Genomic DNA, 21,229 nt, shown 5'->3' with positions numbered 1-21,229 from the left:
ATTTAGAATGATCTTTTTGAGCCTCCATTTCCGCATTTGCAAAATGGGTTTATTCGGGCTAAGTGCATAGGTTTGCAGTGTAGAGTGAGGAATGACACTGGGGGCAGGTGTTGGGTGTAGCAGTTAATCTGCTACTTGGGATGCCCACAGCCCACATCAGAGTGGCTGGGTTTCAATCTTGGCTGTGCTTCCAATTCTTCACATTCCTTCTTGTGGATGCCTTGGTGATGGCTCAAGTATCTGGACACCTGCCACCCACATGGGAGACCTGGAGTGAATCCAAGAGTTCTGTGGCTAACTGGGGAGTGAACCAGCGGATGGGAGCTCACTGTCTGCAATTCTCTCTTGCAAATCAATTAACTAAAATTAAATAAAAAGAGATGTTTTGTGAGGGGCTCAGACTGGTGACTGGCACATAGAAGATGTCTACATGGTATTAGCTCCAATGCTTTTGAGGACCTAAGACGAACCCAGCTCAGCTCCCTGGAGAAACTCAGGATTCCTAAGTGGAGCTATGCACCAGTTCCACTGGCATCTCTTACTGAGCACATAAAGTGTGACAACGTACTTGTTCATTTCTCTGTATTTTTTAACGTAAAATTTTATTTACATATTTTTAAAATCTTTTCTTCCCTATCAGACTGGGTGTGCCAACGTGGTAGAGGCAGTTCCTTATTTGTATTTGTCTCTTTTGATCATAGCACAGTACAGACCCAATACACGTGTGTTGAGAAAAGCAAAACAAACCCCTAGTAACAGACAATTAGTGGGAGGAGGAGAAAGCGCATCGCTCTACAGAGACTCCACCGTCTTGGCGGGCGCCCAAGCAGAACGCTGAGAAAGGCTGAAGACACACAAGACTTCCTTCTTCATCATGATCTTCTTCCTTTTCTTTTAAAAAAGGAAAACTCCCTCCGTCAAAGAAGCAATTCCAGGGAAACCAAGATCAAACAAGGAAACAGCCTTGAACTCTCAAAAAAGCAGTGTTGCAATTTACATTCTCTCCATCATCAAAGCTGCAGCGACAACAGAAAGCATTGGCCCTTCTGGAATGTTCTATCGCAGGAGTTAAAGGCTGACTAAGGCGATTCCTCTTACTGCTGCACACTCCAGCCTCCTAACTCTATTGCAGATTTAAAGCCGTTCTCATGAGCCCCCAGTGCCTGCGTTCCCACTCTCCTGCTTGACTTAGTTCCTTTTCTTTCTCCTTAGGGTACTGTTGTACCTTGGCTTGGTTACACTGGACTTGATGGCCATCTCCTTTGCTCTGGCCTCTCTGAGCCACCATTCCCAGGCCCAAAATCCTGGTCTTGACTCACCGTCACATGCTCAGAGCCCAGCCAGAGGCTGACACACCAGTGGGGACCTGCTCAACAAACATGCTCAAGGTGTTTCTCTCCTGAACCCACAGTCCATCACCATGTATCCCTTTGGCCCTTGTGTGTGGATGATCGGGTTCCAACCCACCCGGGGAGTCTTGCACGTGGAAGTAGCTAACCGGAGGCTGATCCACAAAGGGCACCTTCCAATGCCAGCCTGGCTCCCCAGGCACTCCCCTTGTGTTCCCAACTCTTGTCTGGAATTTGTACCCCCTTCCAAGGAGGCAGATCAGGCAGCTCAGCTGCACTCCATCACGACCAGGGAAAGAAAACACGACCCTAGGAGGTAGGGCACATGTTGTTAGGCCACCGGTTTCCAAAAGTTGCTTTCCCATGGGAACCAGAAACTGAACCCCCCTCCCAGTGATTGAACCATTGGATAAGAGTTCACAAAACAAACACCCGTTTTCACATGACAGCCTTTCAGACATTAGAGGAGAGCTATCCAGCCTCCCTCTCCATCCAGCACAGCATGTTCAAGTCATCTGCTTGCCTCCGTCTTCTCCAAGAGGTTGGGAGCTCCCAGGACTCAGGACTGGGTCTTACTCGTCTTTGTAGCTCCGCAACCTAGCACTATGCTGGCGCACAATGTGGCGCAAGGTCATTGCTTGGAAAGTTCTTGTTGCTTGCACAGGACCCTCTTTCTGCCCCGCCCCCAACACCTCCTGATGTCCAGACTAAACATACGCAGCCCCACACTGCCTGATCTTAGAGGCTCGTGCCCCGAAGTGCTGAAGATGGAAAGGGGACATTTAAAAAAAAATCAAAACCCAAACAAAACAGCTTCCAAGGCTGAGATTTTTACCCTTGCAGCCTTCAGAGACAGCTGCTCAGCTGAGAGCAACCTTCAGTGTTGACTCAGGGTCCCTGGAGAGTCATCTCATTCGGCCGCCTTCACCAGTCACGCACAACGCAGGCCAGCCTGCTGAGGCGGATACTGGTGACCAGCGCGTCTTCCCCTGCACGCCTGAATCCCTGCTCCACCAGTCTGGTAGGGCTGGCAGCCGCAGGCTACAACAGACAGCCACGCCAGCAGCCTCCCCGCAGAGGCTGGATGGATGAAGTGATAAGGGGAGAGGCTGGGCGGGCCTGGTTGTCTCTCAGCCTTCCATGGGCGAGCTGTGATCTTCCAAGAGGAGGAAGATACACACTTCAGACATTCTCCTTGATTCTGTTGCACAGAGCTCCAAGAGGCCCATCTTGATTGGTCGGTTGATTCTCAAGACCTTACCTAAAAGCAGGCTCCCACAGTGCCCCTGCCACCAGGCTGAAGTGTCTTAGGTCCTGGATCAGGAGAGCCATAGCTCTGTGTACTTGGGAGGCCAGGCAGAAGGCTGTTCCAGTTTTGCATAGAGGAAGAGCCTTTCCGTATTCCTAAGCCAGCCACCCCCAACCCCGGCTGGCCATTCCCCAGAAGGCCTATCAGATCAACTGAATGCAACGTAAGTTAGGACTTCCTTGCCCAAGGTGGAGTAGGACAGACTGGAGTACGTGACAAATCAGGACACATTCTGCCCAAGGACTCATTGAATCCACAGGAATAGGAACATGCTTCCTACTTCTTCCATGGAAGTTCATTTGCAGCAGGTGAGAGGCAGGGACTTGGCAGTTCTGTGTCCATCTTCTCACAGTTGGGAGCCAACATGGGTAAGTGAGTATTCACACATATAAGCATCCACATACAGAGAGACTTCCAGAGGGGAGATAACATCATTGAGATTCCAGACTGCCTCGCTAGAAAAAGTCAACCACATTTGCAGTTAGCTTGGCCTGGTAACAGACCAAACCAAGGGGAAAATGAGGTTGACCTTCTGACCCCCATTCTGCACAATCTAGGGACATCACGGCACATGTTTAGGCCTCAGGCTTCCTTTTCTTGTTGTTCATCAAACTTTACTAAACTCCAGTTGGGTATTGGTATTGTGGCTGCTGATGCACTGCCCGGGGCTTTTATCTTGGATCTACCGCTTACTGTGTGCTCTTGGGCAAGTTAAAAACTTTGTTTCAGTATTCTCACTTGTAAAAGGAATATAATAATAGTTCTTACCTCATCAGGTTGTTATGAGGAATAAACAAAATAATATACAGGTACAGTTTTTAAATATTATCTGGCATTCCTTCCATGAAGGTCAGCCACGACTATGGGTACTCAGGATGATGGGACAGGAAAAGAGGAATTGGTTCAACAAAAGGGCAAATGAGGCAGGTCTAGTCGATCTGTTCTCTGAGAAATGTCACAGACTAAGGAGAGCTGAAGACCAAGTGCACGCACACACACACACACACACACACACACGTGGGGACAGAATAACAGTGCCCAAAGCTGTGCTTGTGTTAACCCCTGGAACCTGTGAGTGTGACACCTTCCATGAAAGGGACTTTGTAGATATGATGAAGCTGACCATCTTAAGCTGGGGAGATGCAGTCACTTTCCTTAGAAAGTGTGAGGCAGGTGGGTCAGAGACAGAAAGGAGCTGTGAGGATGGAAGCAGAGGTAGCAGCAATGTGCTTTGAAGATGGCAGAAGAGGCCACTAGCCAAGGAATGCAGGCAACTCCAGAAACAGGGAATGTCAAGGAGACAGCTGTCTCCTGAGCCTGCAGTAAGAACTCAGCTCTACTGACACTCTGATAGAGCCCATTATACCCACTTTGGATCTCTGGCCGTCAAAATGTTAAGGGAATGGATTTGTGTTGAGTTGAGCCCTGGATTCGTAGTAATTGGCTGCAGCAACTGTAGGAAACTACTCCATATGCCGTTGGCTATATTTGCTGTTCTATCACAAAACCTCTTATCTTTGTCAAAAGCCACTTGCTAACTCATTCTGACTCACATTCCTACTTCCCAAAAAGAGACGAAGTGAAAATCTGAACTTCCAGAAGGAAGTCTTCTTAGGTGGTTCCTCACGCTCCTCGCCATGGGGGGATTGGCCTCTCAGAGACAATGAACTTGGAGAGGAACAAAGACTGGAACAGCAGCCCCACCCCCACCCCCAACTCAAAACCCACAGTCCACAGACTCTCTGGAGCAGCCTCAAAGTACCAGGACTCCACTACAGATAACAAAGATAACTTTGTGTGTGCATGGATTTTTGTGACTTCATTTCTTTTATATGCATCGCCTCACTTTGATTCATCCAACCTATAGAAATAACTGGTTCAAATCTTCAGATGTGAACTCAGCTTTTTGTTTTTGGATCCAGTTTTCTTTCCCATAGCAGATATAACTTACTCTTGCCTTCATTGGTACGTGAGTGGGATAACTGAGGACCCCTCCAATATCTCCTCCATCACAGGGAGGAGTGGCTCTCCTCTCACCTCCCTGACTTCTTCCCACAGGTAGCCATTCCAACTAGCCTATCAACAGGTGAGCTTTGTCTTCCATAGGCTGAGATGCAAACAAATGATTGGGAGTAGGAGAGCAACAGGGAAAGAGAAGACATAGAAAGGGGCTTTTCCAGACAAGGATAAGCCCATTCTTCCAGAAAGCTGAGCCAGAACCTTGTTAGAAATCTGTTTTCTGGACAAGGGAGATAGTAGACTGATGTGGAAGAAAGAACTTGTGGTCTACACTGGGAGTCAGTAGACCCAAGTACTGGTTCTTTCTCAGCTTGGCTGGTAAATCTTTTTTTAAAGATTTATTTTAGCTATTTGAAAGGCAGAGTGATAGAGAGAAAGAAGGAGGGAGAGGGCTAAAGAAAGAGAGAGAGAATCTTCTCTCTGCTGATTAACTCCCCAAGCAAGGGCTGGGCCAGTCCAAAGCCAGAACCCTGAGACTGCATCCAGGTTGCCACACGGGTGGCCGAGAAGTATTTCATATTTGGTATATTTTTGGATTTTGGAACATTTACATATACATACTGAGATACAATGGAGATGAGAACCACATCTAAACAAAATGCATTTATGTGTCATGAACACCTTACATGCATAGCCTGGAGGCAACTGTCCACACTTTCACTGCACCTGCTTGTTGACTGTGACTCATCACATGAAGCCAGGTATGGAATTTTCTACTTGTGGCATTGAATCAACACTCAAAAACTTGCAGATTTTGGAACAATCTGGACTTCAGATTTTGGATTAGGGATGCTCAACCTGTACTATTAAATTGTTTGAACAGTATGCTGGCTTCCCCCACCTCCTCCCTCTCACATTGAAGAGTATTGCTGTCATCTTCCTTGCACTTCAAGTAGAATTCAGAGCCCCATCTTGTCATGGTACCTTCCTCATCCTCTCATACATATGCATCTTGTATCTCATCTATGGAATTTACCATAATTTGTAATAATTTTCTGTCTTCCACACTAGACTGCTAGATTCCCAGGGGCAGAGATTCTACCTCATTATTTTTGTGCTCCCAATTCCTTTATGTAATAAGCTATAATACACATATAAAAGGCTATAAATACAAGGAGTCTTCCAAAAGTCCATGAAAATGCACATTATCTTTTAATTCCATGTTTTCCTAGAACTTTTGGAAGTCCATGGTGAAGTATCTATGTGCAAAAAAAAAAAAAAGCATTGCAGAATGAAGTTGTTCTGGGGCTGGTGCTGTGGTGTAGCAGGAAAAGCTGCTGCCTGCAGTGCCAGCATCCCATATGGGCACCGGTTCGAGTCCTGGCTGCTCCACTTCCAATCCAGCTCTCTGATACAACCTGGGAAAGCAGTGGAAGATGGCCCAAGTGCTTGGGTCCATGCACACATGTGGGAGACCTGTTTGAAGCTCCTGGCTCCTGGCTTTGGATCAGAACAACTCTAGCCATTGCAGTCACTTGGGAATTGAAGCAGTGGATGGAAGACTTGTCTCCCCACCCCCCGCCTCTCTGTAACTCTGCCTTTCAAATAAATAAATAAATCTTTAAAATAAATAAAAAAAGAAGGAAATTGTCCTGCAGAAGGTGACCAAGGACTCTGGGCAGATCACTTTGTGTATTCTTAGGTGACCTGGGGACAACCCCCTTTGCCTTGCTTGCTTGACAGGTGAGCCTCATAAAGGACAAGGGAGAAAAGACAAGAAAACAAAAGACAGAAGGAGAGAAGAGAGTAAGAGAAGGGGCAGGGTGCAGAGGGGAGAGGAGGAGTAGCCAACTCGATCTGGTTCAAATCCGGTGTCAAATTTGGGTAAAACTGCATGAGGAACAAAGAGGAGAAAGGCTGGGCAGGCAGGCAGGCAGGCAGGCAGGCAACCCCGGGAGAGGCTGATGAGGAAATGGGCTGCCCCGGCTGTGAGCGCCAGCAGCCCGGCGCGGCTCTGCGTATGCTGGTGTGTGTTTTCACAAACCATACATGAAAGGAGTCATTGAAGCAGCCTTCTCTCCTACTCTAAGTGCTTCCTACCCAAGATAAAAGAATAAACATTTAGAGAGCGAATGCTCTCAGTAAACATTTTAATACAGGGCACAGTCAACACGGAAGTAGGATTCTAAACACTCCTGCCACCTGATTCATGGACAAGGCTCATCCAACAACACTGGAGAGACGTCGGAGACGTGGGGCCGCCTCTGGCCATCTGTGCTGTCAGCTTCCCCTTGGCATGTTCCGGACTGGACTGCTGTGAGCGGCTCTGCTGCTGATTCTTTCAGCTTCCCACTCTGTGGGAACAGCCCCGTTCCTGGTGGAGTTCACGGTCACAGTCACTTAATGTTTATGCTTCCACAGGGGCAGGGAACACAACGGGAAGTGTTACACAAACAGCTGGCGACTCCACAGAAGGGAAGATGTCCCTTTAATTAAAAAGGTGCCCGCGAGCGATTTATTTACTCCAGCTGCTGGGCTCAAGGCATGACCCTCCTCTCTTATTGAGCCAGCATTTTGGCTGTGTTTTGCAAGAAAGCACATTATATAACAATTCGACAATTACACGAATGCATACTAGTTAAAGGACTCCCCACTATTGCAATTGTCTTGTGTCTTTCTTTCCATTTATTTACTCCTTAGAATATCAACAATCCTAAAGAGTTTCCTTTCAAGAGAGAAGACTTTGGCAATAAAGCACGGTGGAAAATCAAAACAAAAATCCCAGTGCTCTGGAACAGAAAAGCACACACGAGGCAGAGAAAACACAGCCTCGTGTTGCTTAGAAACACTTGTCCATGTCAGCCTGGGGGCACTGGAACCACAAGAGATCTCAGATGTGGGTGACTTCACCCCTTTACAGGTGGAGTCACTGAGGCCTGGCAAGGCAAAGGATGTGTGTGAGTCCAAACAGCCAACAGGTGAGACAAGAGTGAGAGCACAAAGCCAGGGGCCAACAGGTCAACCTAATTTGTTTTCCTAATGTGCGCACTACCGCTGGGCAACCTGTGGGGTATGACAGGACCCAGAGCCGGCAGACACTCTGGAAAGCTCCGGCAGAGGCAGGCCTGCTACTCCGAGAGCCACTGCAAAGGCTGTGCAGCCAGCTCGAGTAAGGAGCAGACTTCAGAGTGCCAGGTGGTGCAAGCTGACCTTTGTGTGTCCCTCCTAAGGACTGCACAGAATTCAGCAACATGCACTACACACAGTCAAGTTCAATTTCTGAAGGTTCATCTAGGACACTTTGCCACAGGCAGCATCGTCATAAATGGTGGGTAGCAAAGGGCAGGACGGTGACGTCACCAGGAAAACGGAGGTGTTACTGTGACGGAGTAAGAGGATCAGGTAACCTGTGCGCAGAACCCTGGCAGAGGCTCACATGGGGAACAAGAGCAGTTAATGAAGAAATCTTGTCAGTTTCTGGCTGCCCTAGTGGAGGGACCGCCTGCTACACACACACACACACACGGGTGCCTGCTGGGGTGGGAGAGGGGCAGATAGCACTCCCATGCTATCACCAGCTGGAGAGAAGTTGGCAGGAGGCACAGGATGCCCGAGGTTTGTGGCCACTCCAAAAACAAAACCTGTAGCTCTGAGAATCACTGTGCACTCTCAGAAAGGCAGCTGGAGTTGGGGGTGGCTGAGGGCAGAGGCAGGGTGGTGAGAAAAACCACAGGACAGAGCCATAGGCAGGGTGCCTTATTCTCTTCACTCTCTGTGAAACTTAATCTTCAGAACCTCAATTTCCTTGTGAAATTATCAGTGTCTGAGCCTTGATAGTGATGATGTGTGTGGATCTGCTTCATCATTGTTACAGTGGTATAGAGTCCCAAGGTGTTAGAATCGAGGGCGTCATGGAATCTTCATGGAACTTGTGTGTAAAGGGTTATAATCACACTACAAGCACATTCGGATACCTCCAGGTCTACTCAACAAGAAACAGACCAACTGCTGGTGCGTGAAAGATGAGTCTTGAAAATATTATACTGAAGGGAAGATTCCAGGGATAAGAGTATGCACAGTGTGATTCCACTTGCATGAAGCCTAGAAGATGCGAACAATTCTAAAGGCTGAGGGTAGTCAGAGGACTGGCTGCCCCAGGACACAGGAGACTTTCAGGGGCAATGGGTGTGCTGTGTCTTGTGGGGGTGTTGATGTGGGTGCACTCATTTGGCCAAATGCATCAGCCTTTTGGTTTGGTTTATTATGCCTAAGTTATACCCTGATCAAATTAAAAAGAAATTATGCCAAGGTTTTTCCTTTTACTCCAGGATCTCCATGTAGCCTAGAACATTCAGTGGCCTTTCCTGAGGCTATTAGGTCAACACGGCCCCCACTGTGACCACAGGCAGCTCCCTGAGATCCTGTAAGACGTGAGGCTCCTCATCTTTAAAATGGGGTGTGTATCTGTGTGATTTACCTCACGAGGCTGCTGGGTTGCTCAACAGAAATCTCCAGTGCAGGCAAGAGCATGTGTGTGTGATAACACACAGTAGTAAGGGGATGCTGGGTGGGCATATGGTCACACCGGGCAGCCTGGAGACATCCTTGCCCTGTCCACCTTGACAGAGCCCCTGAACTCCAAGCAGACCTGAAGTCGCCATCTCCTTCTATTCAATACCCCTGGGAAAGCAGCTAAATGCCCCAGAATAGAGTCAGCGACATTTCAGGGATGCTGGATGGACCAGGTACTCTTAGAGGATCCGATGTCAACCAACAGGCAGGCCGGAGAAGGTCAGAGAAACTAGATACTTTAATTCACCAGCGCTGCGTGATGCTTCTCGGCTCCTTGTGCGGCCAGCTCGGAGCTGCTTTTATCTTTGGCAGTGAGGCATAGCTAATACAGCTTACTTACTGCCCAAAGCCAAGGTGAAGGTGCTTAGTCCAGCTTTTTCTGTCTGCCACTGCCTTGCTGTTTAACTAGACATTGTTTAAGTAGTCTCCGTAGAAACAAAGGATAATCCAATCGTTACATAAATTCTCAGCAGATACCTCAACCGCCATCCTATCCTCTTCCTTTTCTCCCAATCTAACACAATAACACCATAATAATAGCTTGTGTCCGGATTCTATTTTTAACTTTGCCAAGTCCGTTCCAGTCCATTATCTTATTTTGTCTTTGCAGAGCCTTGCGAGCTAACGGCACACACACTGCATGCATGAAAGGTGATCAGGACACGGAGGAAACGGGGCTCAAGGGAAGACTCACCAGTGGCAAGCATCAGTCAGAAGCTGGATCGGAACTTTTCTATCTGATGCCTAACAGGTCCTTTGCCAAGATGATTATCTCTCAATCTCCAGGAAATATTCGAAAGCCACTGGCTGTGGACAAAGAATTCTCCAGCCAAAGGTGATCATGAGTAATAAAAACTATTGTTAAAGGTCACGTTCTATCAGCGAGGCCTTTCAAATTCAATTGCTCAGTGCCTTGCTCCAAGTCATAGTCGGCCCCAAGAGAGGTCCTCTCTCCCCCAGAAACCACAGAGGTCCGAGAGGGAGGTTAGGGCGCCCATGTGAAATCGCAAGTAACAGCTCCTTAACAGGGATCCAGTGATGCCTTCCAAGGGGCGGCATACAGCCTCTCCCCTGGCTCCTCAGGCCTTCGCCCAACACACACGCATGCTTCCTTCTTTCTGACCAACCTCACGAGCCTTCCGTTTGAGACCTTCTGGAACAGGGAAGTACTAACAGGCACTGAAGAGAAAAGGGAAGGGATAGGCCATCTGGGAAACTTTTAAGCTTCCTTCCCGTTACGCCCTTAACACCTCCTTACCTTGGGTTTGCACACTGTCACAGACACACATCATAAAATCGCCACTTCTCAGTTCTCCATGTGCCAGTTTCCTCTACAGCAATGTCTAAGTTGGCCCAAGTTCCTCTGGTGAGATGAAAAGAAAGCCCAGCCCAGCTCGGGGGCGTAATGAGCTCCAGAGCACACACCCTGAGGTCACCCTGCCTGAGCTCAGCCTTGCACGCCTGTGTGTTTAGCTCTGTCAGGCACTTAGCAAGCACGCACTCATTCACCACGTTCCCTGCAGAGGGTGGCAGCAAGGCCCCCGGGGTGGGTAAGTGACTTGGCCGAGATCATGCACAGCACAGCACAGCACAGGCTGGCCTTGCTGGTCTCGGCCCCCTGTGCTGACCCACCCAGAGCCCAGGCACGTGCTCCCCGGCCCCCTGTGCTGACCCACCCAGAGCCCAGGCACGTGCTCCCTCGGCGCTGCCACACGACACCAGACCCAGCGACAACACAGGGTGAACCAGAGCCGTCAGCCCTGGTTATTGCTATTGTCTTCAAATGGCAGTGTTTGAGACATCACATCCAAGGCTGCCTAAAGTCCGGAGACCATCCACGCTCCTTCCTGCTTTGGATTTTTAATCATGCTCCTCGATCCTCTGGGCTCCACAGAAGCTAAGCCTGATGCTCCTGCTCTTTTTCTTCTCTCTCCCAAATGAAGTTAAAAGCCTGCCCTGAGACGTCTGCTGACCTCTCTTGTTAGTGACCAGAGTTATCAAGGGGAAGGCTGCCCGCATCCGCCTGTCTGGGTTACGGCACGGGACAGGCAAGACTGTGCAGGCCTTGAGCAGACCAGAGACCATGTGTGAGCGCCAAGGGCTTGACCCCTCGGAGCCACAGAATCTACGGCAGACTGAGCAGCAAACCCTACCACCCCCTTACCCAGCCTGCTCTGTAATACCCTCAACAGTAGCCGTGTGATAGACTAAATAATGACGCCCCCAAATGTCAATGCCCTCATCCCTAGAATCTGTGGATGTCCAGGCAGATGGTTAAAAAGGGAGAGGGGGAAGATTTTTTGTAGACATGATTAAGTTAGGGATCTTGAGATGGGAGATGACCCTGGGTTACCTAAGCAAGCCCCAAGTGCTATCACATGAGCACTTCTATGTGAGATGCAGAGGGAGAATGGACAAAGAGAAGACACCATGGTCACAAAGGCAGAGACAGGAAGGAGGTGACCACAAGCCAGGGAGTGCTGGCAGCCACCAGAAGCTGGAAGAGGCACCAAAGGACCATCCCCTAGGGCCTCCGGAGGGTGCATGGCCCTGCTAAGACCTCGATTTCAGCACAGAGACCCTGATTTTGGACTTGTGGCCTCTAGACTTGAGGGGTAATAAATCAATTATTCAAAGCTGCCCAGTTTGTGCTACAGCAGCCACAGCAGAATAACTGTGAGGCAACACTCAGTGTCTGCCCACTATGTACCAGGAATGGCTCTATGCTTTTCACCTGTATTGGGAAATTTACACCGTGGCCTGAGATGTAGGGCCTGGGCTGTACAGACACAAAGCCTGGGTTTGAATCCCAGTGTGACTGCTTGCTGTTGTGACCTTGGACGAGTTACGAAACCTAAGCCTCGGTTTTCCAGTTCATAATATGAGCATATAGTTATCCTCTTTCTCATTGGATTGCTAGGAGTGGGTGATAAAGTACTCAGAATTGTATACAGTAATTACTCAACCAATGCTAGCTATTATGGGACCTCTGGCGTGCAGCAAGCCAAAATTAGGCCATTATGCTCAGCTGTCAGTCCTCTTGGATTTGGGGGGTGAGGGAGATGTCCCCAAAAACCCATCCCAAGAGCCAGCATGGCAATCAGAGGCGGGTCCGCGAAGTATCCGCGAAGTATTTCTTCCCACAATTAAATAATCTTGGTCCTTAATGCTGGCCTTGGTTCGGAAAGGCAGATGCCTGGGATTACGCTAATTCCAGCCTCTTCAGATCCTATCTCCAGTTCTTAAAGAGAGCCAGGCACATTGACATCCTCAGGACGACTCTGAACTCGCAGCATCCGCACCTGACACGCCCCACACAGCCCACCGCCTCTTCCCTCTGTAATCCTGGCATCGGGAACTGCAGCCCTGGTGCTTGGAAGCCAGGGACAGCAAGAAACCATCACGCGGTGACCCTGCAAAGCCACGGCACCCTGTCCCAGCAGGCCAGGGGCACTGAGTAGAGCCAAGAGATTCACCCAGGGGCAGAGCTGCCACCTGAAAAGGACCAGGAGGCAAAGAAGAAGGAATCTGGGTTTTCACCGGCCCTTCCTGATAAAGTTTGTCCAACTCTTCTGGACGGTGACGTCATTCAAAGAAGCAGCGCTCTGCGGGGGGCCACTTCAGAGACCTGCACAGGGTTAGGCCACAGGACAGGGGCCTGAGCACCCTGCCTCTCTTAGGCAGGGTGCCCGCGCCCCAGGCTTCCGCTGACCGGCCTAGGAAGACCCCTGCTGCTGCTGCTGCTGCCAGATCTGGCAAGCAGGCCTCTCTCGGCAGGCTGCGGAGGCGGCCACCTGCGCGCTCTCGCCGCCCTTCCCCATCCCACCCTCCCGGAGCGAGAAGGGCGGAGGAGGGCCGCTGTCTCTGCTCACTCGCAGGCACCCACAGATTTCGGCACTGCAGTCACTACTGAGGACACGCCGGGTCCTCCCCAGCACTGAGCACGCGGCAACACCCACGCTCCCGCTCCGCCTCTTCGGGAGCTACACCGAGCCGCCTAGCGACCTCGCAGCTGGAAGCGGGCGGCGGTGGGGGCGCCGGCCTCCCTGCCCCGCAGTGCCTCGCCCTTTCCTGGCCACCGGCGCATCCCAAGTCAGCCCAAGTCGCCCGTGGGGCCCCGCCTCCCGGGGCTCGGCGCAGGAGACCTCGAGGTGCGCCACAGGAAGCCTCCTAGCGCCCTCCGCGGGGATCCGGCGCCCGGGGACTCGAACCCGCGGCCCTCAGCTTCCCAGCTTTAGGCTCCCAGTTCAAGTCCCCAACCCAGCAAGCCCGCGCGGCGCCGCGCCCACCCTGCGGCCAGGAAGTAGCGGGGTCCCAGGCGGGGGGAGGGGTGCAGCGCGTCCATCCTGCGCCCAGCAGGTCGCGGGCAGCCGGCACCGGGCACCCGGCGGCCAGGCGAGCCGGAGCGAAGCCGCGGGCGGGAGGGGCGAGGGGCGGTCACTTACGCGCGCGCTCGGGGGAACCCCATGGAGAGTAGCACGTCCAGCGCCGACCCGTGCTTGATGGTGCCGGGGCGCTGCTGGCGGTTCCTCCGCGGGGTGACTTTGCTGTACAGCTCCTCTCTCGCAGCCATGCCGAGCGCGCTGAGGTGGCCGTGCCGAGCCAGGACTCAGCGGCCGGCCATCGCTGGAAGGCGCCGGGCCGGACGATCCGGGAAAGCGGAGGGCGCGGGCTGGAGCCGGGGGCCCGGGAGGGGACTCAGGTACCCGGAGCCCGGCGGCGGCGGCGGCGGCGGCGGCGGCGGCGGCGGGGGCGGCGCTCCGAGCCTCCCCGGGGTCGAGACTGACGCTTCCTGGTGAGGCCACCGGAGCCCGGCGCCAGTGAGCAGCCTCTGTGGGACCGGCCGTCAGCGCCCCGGGCCCCCCGGGCGCCCCCGACGCAATGCCTGCAGCGGCCCTCTCTCCTCCGCCCCCTTCCTTCTCCGCTCCTAGCAGTCCGGGAATTTGCAATGAGTAATTTTTGAATGGATCAAAAAGGAATAGGAGCCTTGTGGGCTGGCCCTGGCTTGCTGTGCCGGGCCCCGCCCCTCTCTTAAAGCGGCAGCGCGGCCGGAGGTGGCTCCCTCCCGCCGCCGGCTGCGTCGCGCAGCTTCTGGGCGGGGGATCCCGACCGGCGCCGGCCCCGGTGCGTGGAGGCTCCCGAGAGCCACCCCTGGCTCCCCGGCTCTCAGCCGGGCCCCAAGACTTCACATCAACCCATTTCAAGGGTATGTAGTTCTAGATGGGATTAACCCTGGAAATCGGGAGAACTGGTGATGGCATTCTTGGTCCAAAAAGCCCCAATACAAGGTTTTGCTTCCGAAAGATCCTGAAAAACCTGCTGGGTTGTTGGGGTCGTGGGAGGGCGAGTTCCCCTCAGCCGGCCAAGGGGTTGCACTGCAGACGCACTTGGCTGTCCACGGCTGTGGCCCGTGACTGCCTAGTGACTTAAGGGGAAATGCAGGACCCCGAGGAAGAAGGAGGAGGAAGGAGTGGGAGGGCACTCTAATCCTAAGAGATGTTCTTTGGAATGCGCTGGTCTTCGCTAGGGAATGAGGGCCCCGTCAAGAAAAGGAGTCAAAGAAACCACAGGTGAATTGCATCTAGGGTGGGCAAAACTAGTTCCACCTGGAAGAAGGTGGCCAGTCCTCTCCGTACTGATGCCCGGCGTGGCTGGAGGACGTTAAAGCCCTGTCATTTTGACAGTCATTGTCCTCTGTCAGGGCCAGGGCTCCATCTGACACAGTGAAAGAGACAGAGTCCACTCTAGGTCATCCTCTTGTTATTTTTTGTGTTTTTTTTTTTTTGTAACAATAGCGTAATAATAAAACCTAATATTTCCCGTGCCCTTGTATATGCCAATCATTGTACAAAACATACTAAATGCAAGAACCGATTGAATTTTTAGTGACCCTGTGGGTTGTGTACTTTCATTATCCCTGTTCTGTAGATGAGAAAATGCAGCTCAGAGAGGAGGAAGATGACGGAGATGGGGAGTTTTGACCACTGTGCGGGGCTACAGCTGTTGACCACTGTGGTTGCCTTGGCCAATCCACCTGTCCCCTCGACAACAGAATTTCCTCATCTGTAGGGATTGTGGTGACCTGGGCTTGCACACACGGGGTTCTCCAGAAATGTCAGCCCCGCCCATTCCCTGCCTGGATGTGGGGGAGAGCCGGTGAGGTGACCAGCACTCCTGGAGTCCTTTTTTGGTATCACTTTACAAGGTATCTCAAGGTTTTCCCAGGGGAAATGATACTGCTTACTTTCCCAAGCTTCCGGATTTGGCTTTCTACAAAATTTCCAGGAGCTTTAGAAGGGGGAGATAATCCAGCTGAAGCTTAAGCAATGGTGTGCATGAGTCTGCCTCCTACTACGTAAAGCACGAGGGAAAGTTCATACTTCCTGGCTGGGAGTGTCTTGCCGCCTGGGGGCTGGCTGTGGGGGCAGGGGACTGTCCTGGAGACCTTGCAGAATGCTTTTCCAGAGTTTAGAGCAAAGAGGCAGGACCGGACTGGGAAAACCGTCACTCCTAGACACACTGTTCGGGATGTGATTAGCAAAGCATGTTGGACCTCACCCAGTATTCCGACTCTTTTTCTGAATACAAGGCTGAGAGTCAAGTGACCTGGATCCCGGTCAACAGAAAATAATGCCTGTGGAAGCACTACACAACTAATAACTCAAATTTATTGAGCACTTATTGTATGCTGGTGCTGTTCTCAGCTTCATACACACATAACTCATTGAATTCTTTGGGAAGGCTATGAAGCAGGTGCTACCCTATCATCAGCCACTTCACAAAGGAAGATGTTGAAGCAGACAGAGGCCAAGTATCTTACCCAAGAGCTCACGGGTAGTAAGTGTCCAAGCCAGGATCTGAACTTTAAACATCTGGCCAAACACCATTTTTATAGCGAAAAAGAGGTTGTCAAACTTTAAGACAACTCATTGCAGACACTATTTTGACTTCTCCTATGCCCCATAATGCCAAATTGCTGGATCTCTATTTCTCCAGGAGATTGAATTAATTGTCTTTCTTCTTGCCGCGGGCAAACTGGGAGGTACAGGAAATGATGAATATAAAAATAGTTGTAGGCAGCCTGGAAGTAGCGCTTGGAAAAGCAGGCATCTTCCATGCACACTGTTTTGTCTGGGGCTCTTTTACAGAAATCCCAGCTTGGCTTCCTCGCCCTCTTTTAGCTCCGTGCCAGCCTTTGTTGTCTTTGGGATGGCTGCCATTTGCTCTGCGCCAGGTCGAGGGGCTGGCAATTAAGATGCATTGGGCTTTAGTCGTATGGGCTTTGAAAGGCTAGGGGATGTTTTGTAAAGGTGCGTAATGTTGCCTTGCAAAGAGAGAAGAGGAATGACTGCATAGGACAGTGTATCTTATAGCACAGTGGGGCTGGGGCAGGCGGGAGAAGGGCCTTGCCTAGTAACAGAGCTGACCACATTAACATTAAGCTGCACCTTCAGAAGGAAAGACAAGCTGTCACGTCCCCATGCCCAGTCATGTCAGAATCCACCCTGGAACACAAAGCTCTTTGTGTTTGTGTGAGCCCTGCGTGGCTCCAGCCTGCAGGCTCTGGCCACTTGCATGGTATGGCAGCCCTTCTGAAATGGCCACAGGGATGCCAGCGTGGGCCCAGTCGATGCGTGCCCTGTGTCTTTTCCCTTCCCTTCTCTCTGTCCTGGAGGAAAGGTGAAGTGATGGCGTGATCGGGATGTCAAGCCTGCAGGACGCCTCTGCTCCCAGGGCTGGGGGTTGCCTTGGTGAATGAAGTCACTTTCAGCCCCGCACTTCTAGCCGCATTCTTTCTTTGCCATATTTGGAAACCGTGTACTGCCCCTTGGTGGGTCTCAGCTTCTTCACCTTCCAAGGGAAGGCTTCTCCTGGGCTGGGGACCCCTAGGACTTTGTTGGAGGACTCTCAGGAGCTCTTTGGGGGTGAGAGTTGGGGTTCCCTGCCGGAGGGTTGTGAGGTACAGCTTGACACCTCTTTTCTTTCAGAGCAAGTGCAGCTTCCCCACCTTACAGCTTGGGTGTTCTGGGTAAGGCTTTCTGTGGGCAAGGATTTGGAGAATGTTCAAAATGTGTATTAGGGCGTGGGCAGTTAGCTTAAGGGCTAAGGCATTCCTTTCCCATATCAGAGTGCCTGGGTTCGAGATCTGGCTCCAGCTCCCTGCTAATGCAGACCCTGGGAGACAGTAGGTGATGGCCCATGCAACTGAGCTCCTGCCCCCCACATAGGAGACCTGGACTGAGTTCCTGGCTCCTGGCTTTGGCATGGCTCAGCCTCAGCCATCTGAGGCAAGAACCAGTGTGTGAGAGTTCTCTTTTTCTATCTACCTCTCTCTCTGACTCCCTGCCTTTCAAATAAAGCAAACAACAGCAAATCTAGTTTTGTGGGGGAAAAAATTGAAAACCACAGAACGAGATGATCATGAGAGCCCAGTTTAATTTGATAGACTGTAATTTAATAAACAGAAAGTAAAGGGACAAGGAATGGGGTTGTCTAGTGGAGGAAGAGGTTGGCAGAGGGAGAGGTAGCTGAGAGGTAGGCTGGGGGGCGGAGAGAAGGGTCCACATAGACAGAGCATCGGTATGAAGTGGCCTTTAAAGGGGGTGTCAGCTCTACCCCATCCCAGAGTCCTGTTAGACTGGCTCTGAGAACCTGATGACAGGTGATCATTTCAGTCTTAAATTTGTCCCTAGGTCTTGGGCCAATGCTGGGCTCATAGACAGTGTGTAGTCGCCGGTGCATACTTGTTTAATTGTGAAGCTGAGTTATCCAGAAGGGAGGGCTGAGGCTGGGAAATGTTTGGAGCATCACTTTAAGCTAATAGGAAGCTTATAGTTTCCCCTCATACTGAAAAATTAAGTTCTTTCCTTCTCTTGCAAAGGGAAGGAGTGAGGTAGGAGGCTGTAGGACAATTTTTTATTCCTTTTTTGCTCATCTCTGGATAAAAATCTGGAAACATCTGTTTTGGAATCGTCTTAGGATATCTTGCATTGTCTGTGTTTTCTCCTTGCAAGAGCCTCATCTGAATAGCACTGTCTCGGGGTCTCTTGTCCTGTTCTGACACATAACAATGGCGCAAGCCAGTAAAATTAGCAGTGTATGCCAAAAATAATTCTTTCCTCTTCTCATACAACTTCCTTTTTGCATGTAAAAGGAAGCATCCAGGCACCATAAGGGTAAATTTTACTTCTAAGAAATGGAATAAACTTGAGTAGCTATAAAAAGCTAGGTATGAGGCAAAAGCAAACAAACTCTGTGATTTATGACTGGAAGCAATAGTCACCGACCAAAACACTGTCAAAAAGAATCTTCGCTGTTTGAAAATTTTGAGTGATCCTAGGGGTTGCACGATCCATTTCTGAATATATAATATATATTATATATTTAAATGTAAGTATTTTAAATTTTTAGTGCATTTTAATGAACCTCTGCAGGACTCTGCATAGTATTGCTAGATACCTTTTCCAATTCATGCATATATATATATATATATATATATATATATATAATGATGCAAACATAAGTAACCTATGGCCTATGAAAATGCAAGCTGAGGTCCTTTATGCCTTTATGTCCTTTATGCCAAGCTGTAGGTAAGATATTCTCTGGTTGGTGACATTTCTTCCACCATCTGCCAGGAAATGGAAAAATTGAATGCTAGTTACTTCTTCCCCCCACCCACAGCCTGCACCTATCCATCCTAGAAAGTGCTTGCCTGGGGACAAGTTTGTGGCATAGCATCTGTGATGCCAGCATCCCATATCCAAGCCCTAATTTGAGTCCTGGCTGCTCCACTTCCAGTCCAGCTCCCTGCTAACATACCTGGAAAGCAGTAGTTTATGGTCCAAGTTCCTGGGCCCCTGCCACCCAGTGAGAGACCAGAAAGGAGTTCCAGGCTTCTGGCTTAAGCCTGGCCCAGCTCCAGCCTTGTGGCCATCTGGGGCATGAACCAGCAGATGGAAGACCTCTCTCTGTGTCTACCCCTGTCTCTCTGTGTCACTCTATCAACTAAATAAATGAATCTTAAAAAAAAAAAAAAAAGAAAATGATTTGCCATCCTTTGTGACAAGTCTCTAAGGTATGGAATACTGGTTTGGAAAAGTAAGCAAAAAAAATCATGTTCATTTCCTCGCCTTTATAGTGGTAACATAAATACTTGCCTCAGGGGGGTTTTGTAATAATTAAATGAATCTTGAATATGGAAGTATCAAGCAAGGTGCCACAAGTTTGCTAAGAACTTAAAATAACATTGTTGTTGTTGTTTTACTCTCCACACCTCTGACCTTCTTATTCTTATGATATTTTGCAGTGTTTTTACTTAATTAGACTTTGGGACCACAAAATTAAATTAACTATATGCTTTATTTTCAATTATTGAATTATTTAATTTATTCATTTTCATTCACTTATTACTTTTAAGATTTATTTGAAAGGCAGAGTTACACAGAGAGAGAGAGAGAGAGAGAGAGAGGAGAGAGAAATAATCTTCCATCTGCTGGTTCACCCCTCAAAATAACCATAATAGTTGGGGCTGGGCCAGGCTGAAGCCAGGAGACAGGAGCTTCCTCCAGGTCTCCCACACGGGTTCATGGGCTCAAGGATTTGGGCCATCTTCTACTGCTTTCCCAGGCTGTAGCAGAGAGCTGGATTGGAAGAGGAGCAGCCAGGACTAGAACCAGTGCCCAGGTGGGATGCCGGCACTTCAGCCCAGGGCTTTAACCTGCTGAACCACAGCACTGGCCCCACAAGTGCCTTCATTCTGTACCGTGTGCTCATCATTTCATTGGTTTTTCTTTCCATGGATTTATTGAGCCTATAAGGAGTTCTAAAAAGTGCCTAGCAGTTTTAGATTTTTTAATGTAATAAATGTGTACAATGCTGTTTGTATTCCTGGAATTAATTAATTAATTTTGCTTAACAGTTTATGGCTAAGAAATATCCATAATGTTGAATATTGATAGTTCATTGGTTTGTTTGCTATACAATATTCAACTGTTTATGCATGGCTGGAATATTTCCAAGGTTTTTGCATTTTTGACAATGCTGTGGTAAACACTCATATTTCCAGCTGTACATGTGCAAGAATTACTCTTGGGCTTGTCCCTCACAGTAGAATGGCTGGATCACCTTCAATTGAGAAAGCAATGCATAAACATTTCCCAGAGCAGTCACGTCAACTTCTATTCCCACCAGCAGCATGCAAGAGATCTCTGCATTGTAGTGTGTGATGCATCATTATTCTGTATTCTGGATGATTCCGAAAGCCACTTGGGGATTCAGTTACCATAGAGAGTTCAAGAGTATAGGCTCCTATGTTTGATTTCTGCCTGCGGCATTATTAGCTACATAACCTTGAGCAAATTCACTCAACAACTATTTAGTGGGGATCTATTATGTGCAGAGAACAAGGAAAGAAACAAGAAAAATCCCTGTTCTCAAGGAGCCTACATTATGGTGGAGAGAAACATTCCCAAGAGTAATTTTTTAATAAATATATATTCTGTATGGTAAGGGATATGAAGAATGTAAACATTGTGATGCGCTAGGGAGGGACTGTGCAGGGCGGGGAGTTACTTTAACTAAAGTGGAGAGAAAGATCACCTGTGTGGAGGTTTCATCAGGGCCAGGGTCTGAAGGAGCTAAGAAGAATGCAGCTATTGGGCATTGCCTAAAATAGTCCCTAACAACATGGCGCCTGGTGGATGTTTGGGGGAGTGTCTTTGCGGCAGCCGCTGTGGTTAAGCCATGTGAGATCGGACCACCTGCAGGGATAGGTCTGCTTTAGTTCCGGACACGTGGACAGTGCATGATCCCTATACTTGCTCAAGGTGCCCCTGTGCGTGGTCCACCCGTGCCTGCGTGACCTTTTCACTGATTGGCTCCCCTACTGCGCATGTCCTTCATAAGCTTTATAAGCCTGCACACTTCCTCAGTGAAGTGGTTCCTCCTTCGACAGAGCTCACGCGTGCTCGCTGTGGTGTACTTGACCCATAGACCTTACCTCTCCCGTTCGCCTTGTCGGGGAGTGCTTGTACTGTCC

General features: G+C 49.9%; 1 protein-coding gene and 1 long non-coding RNA gene across 8 annotated transcripts in view; one reads left to right on the top strand and one right to left on the bottom strand.

Annotated features, from left to right (window-relative positions):
• The window catches only part of UBASH3B (ubiquitin associated and SH3 domain containing B), a 146,089-nt gene extending 132,167 nt beyond the window's left edge, over positions 1-13,922 (bottom strand). Inside the window, exon 1 of one of the 2 annotated variants that reach the window (XM_070047431.2) lies at positions 13,635-13,922. Coding sequence is in view for 1 of the 2 variants with exons in the window: in XM_008260390.5 (XP_008258612.2) it covers positions 13,635-13,762 (128 nt within the window). In the remaining variant the exon portion in view is untranslated. The remainder of the gene's footprint in view (positions 1-13,634) is intronic. The other variant, XM_008260390.5, reaches the window with a different exon arrangement.
• A 323-nt stretch (positions 13,923-14,245) lies between these two features.
• The window catches only part of LOC103349179 (uncharacterized), a 31,329-nt gene continuing 24,345 nt past the window's right edge, over positions 14,246-21,229 (top strand). For 5 of the 6 annotated variants that reach the window (XR_016235231.1, XR_517408.5, XR_016235232.1 and 2 more), the window contains exon 1: positions 14,246-14,395. This is a non-coding gene — a long non-coding RNA (uncharacterized LOC103349179). The remainder of the gene's footprint in view (positions 14,396-21,229) is intronic. The other variant, XR_016235233.1, reaches the window with a different exon arrangement.

Source organism: Oryctolagus cuniculus, chromosome 1, assembly GCF_051225735.1.
Source record: "Oryctolagus cuniculus isolate XC-2025 breed Fujian yellow rabbit chromosome 1, ASM5122573v1, whole genome shotgun sequence".
NCBI classification, from domain to species: domain Eukaryota; kingdom Metazoa; phylum Chordata; class Mammalia; order Lagomorpha; family Leporidae; genus Oryctolagus; species Oryctolagus cuniculus.
This window is presented reverse-complemented; position numbering and strand designations above follow the sequence as displayed.